At 42.0% G+C, this 2,860-nt stretch overlaps 1 protein-coding gene across 1 annotated transcript; it reads left to right on the forward strand.

Annotated features, from left to right (window-relative positions):
* Positions 1-1,580: 1,580 nt before the first annotated feature.
* Positions 1,581-2,513, forward strand: LOC125444247 (olfactory receptor 10A7-like). The gene has a single exon (XM_048516678.1). It carries the CDS (start codon positions 1,581-1,583, stop codon positions 2,511-2,513), a length of 933 nt encoding a protein of 310 aa, XP_048372635.1.
* Positions 2,514-2,860: the final 347 nt, after the last annotated feature.

Consider the following 2,860-nt stretch of genomic DNA (forward strand, 5'->3'; position numbering starts at 1 on the left):
GTCAAGGCTGCAAAGATCCTGGCCCTGTTTGAGGCCAGTTGAACTTTCTTCACACCAGGGATCATGAGCTAATTTTCACTAGATGGCTGAAGTTTCCATCGAGGAACATAAGACAGACAAAATGGGAGAGATGGACATGACAAGACAGATGGTCCCATAGCGAGAGAGATTGTCTGTTAAGGGACATAATAGGGAGACAATTCTTCTCGTTCGTATGCAATTTTTACCTTTGTACAAAGATCTAAAATAGCATACACAGAGACAGCTCTTATTGACATTGAAATGACCATTTCTAATGATTTAGTTCTTGGATTCCCCAGAAACTAATGTCCAACATTTTCTAGAGTCAGTGGCAGTCGTAGCCTGCATATGCTGCTCCCACTGTTCTCCCCCCCAACCCCCCAAAAAATCCTAAATCATTGACCCAGAGGGAGGAACACAGGATTTTCAGCTTCTCCTTTTGACTCCATGGTACTTAATGATTAGGAAATATCCTATAGCCTAGGATTAAATTACAAGCTGTGAGTCCTGATTTGGTAGATAATGTAAGATTCATCAGATGATAAAATTTAAAACAAGTCTTTAAAAATAGATTGTTGAGTTGGGAAAGAAGGCTGCTATAGTCACCGAAGCTGAAATGTAAATTTGTATTCTCGACACATGTATAGACATCCACGCAAAATTGGAAAGGAGGCAATGGTTGATTCCTCGTTTTTCTCGTAACACTGTCGTATTTCAAAATCCAATCAAACTGGAAGTGAGACAAGGAAACAGGAGATCTGCAGCCCTCTGTGATTCCACAGTAGGAAGTTTCTCAAACATTTGATGAGACTTGACCCCAAAGCCTTTTTTTATAGTTCTGCACCCCATAACTGTTTTTGTCTTACTGCACAGGGACCCTCTTTCTAGTGGCTGATTTTCTTCTGCAACAGTCCAATCTTGACTCATAAGTCTAAACCTCTTCCTGATGATCCTAACCTTCATGTTCAAGACCTCTTGAAAGCCTCTTTGGGCTAGTGTCCAGGTGAATGACCACTTTCTAGCTCTTGTTTTGTTCTCTGACTTGAAAGGTCTACTTGAAGAATCTCTTGTCTTTGCAGATAGGCTATAGGCTGCTATAATCACCGAAGCTGAAATGTAAATTTGTGTTCTTGACACATTTTCCATGGATTGGGAAGGAGGCAGTGGTTGATTCCTCGTTCACTCATAACATCTTCAAGATCCAATCAAACGGGAACTGGAAGTGAGACAAGAAAACAGCAGATTTGCAGCCCTCTGTGACACCACAATATCAAGCTTCTCAACATTTGATAAGGTTTGACCCGGAAGCCTTTTAAAAATAGTTCTAAGCACCATAACTGGTTTCATCCTATTTCACTTACAAGGTGTCTCTTACTAGTGGCTGATTTTTCCCCACAACAGTTCAATCTTGACTCATTAGTTTAAACCTCTCCTTTATGATCACAACCTTCATGTTCAAAACCTTCTTTGGGCTTGTGTCCAGGTGAATTACCACTTTCTAGCTCTTGTTTTGGTCTCTGACTTGAAAGGTCTACTTGAAGAATCTCTTGTCTTTACAGATGAGCTATTGGATGAAGGCAGCACATGGAAATAGCACTCGGGTGGCCATATTTCACCTCCTGGGATTTTCAGGAAGTCCATTATTAGAGTTGCTCTTTTTTCTTTGCTGCTTGACTGCCTATACCTTGACCCTGGTGGGAAATGGCCTCATTGTTTTCCTCACGCTGTCCAGCCCAGCCCTCCAGACACCCATGTATTTCTTCCTTCGGAACCTTTCATTCATGGAGCTTTGCTATAGCTCTATCACTATGCCCAGAATATTGACGAATTATGTAACCGGGAACAATAAGATCTCCTTTATTGGTTGTGCTGTCCAGATGTACTTTTTCCTGCTTCTGGGGTGTGCAGAGTGTTACATCCTAGGTGTTATGGCATACGATCGGTATGTGGCCGTGTGTTACCCTCTGAGATACATGACTATCATGGACAAATATTCCTGTGCTCTACTTGTTGTTGGATCTTGGATGAGTGGCTTGCCAGTTTCCTCTGTACAGACCACATTGACCTTCTCTTCTCCATTCTGTGGCCCAAATGAAATCAATCACTTCTTCTGTGATATCCCCCCTGTGCTGAGACTGGTTTGTGCTGACACTTCCCAAATAGAAATAGCCATGTTGATTATCACTGTGATCATTATCATTTCACCATTTATGCTCATCCTCATTTCATATGCTCGTATCATTGTTGCGGTGGTGAGGATGAGCTCATCTGAAAGCAGGCAGAAGGCTGTCTCCACATGCTCTTCCCACCTTCTGGTGGTAACTTTGTTCTATGGCTCTGCCATGACAGTGTATCTATTCCCACAATCCAATGACAAATTGCTCTCCATTTTCTACACCATGGTTACCCCCATGGTGAATCCCATCATATACAGCCTCAGAAACAAGGAGGTGAAAGCTGCCCTGTGGAAGACAGTAGGTTTATCCACATAATCTGCAGTGACATGAAGCTATTCAAGGCTGAATATCCTCAGCATCATGAAACCTGATTTACCCCCTTTCCGAAGTAATAATGCCATCCAAGGCCAATAGTGTAAGCCTAAAAGAATAAAAGTGCTTTAGAATCTGTATAGTTTAATATAATTTTATCTATCCCTTATCTTAAGTTTTCCATTCCTCCCTCTGGGAATTTCTTCCCCCAAATAGCTATGGCTGTATTGAATGGTGCCAGCTCATCCAGGCATAATTGAATGTTGCAGTAGCTACAAGGAATTGTGGGAAGTACTGCAGTTCCTCCTGTATGCCCCTCAGTGTACAATTACCCTCAGTGTACAATTACC

The sequence above is a fragment of the Sphaerodactylus townsendi genome, linkage group LG15 (genome assembly GCF_021028975.2).
Source record: "Sphaerodactylus townsendi isolate TG3544 linkage group LG15, MPM_Stown_v2.3, whole genome shotgun sequence".
Taxonomy (NCBI): domain Eukaryota; kingdom Metazoa; phylum Chordata; class Lepidosauria; order Squamata; family Sphaerodactylidae; genus Sphaerodactylus; species Sphaerodactylus townsendi.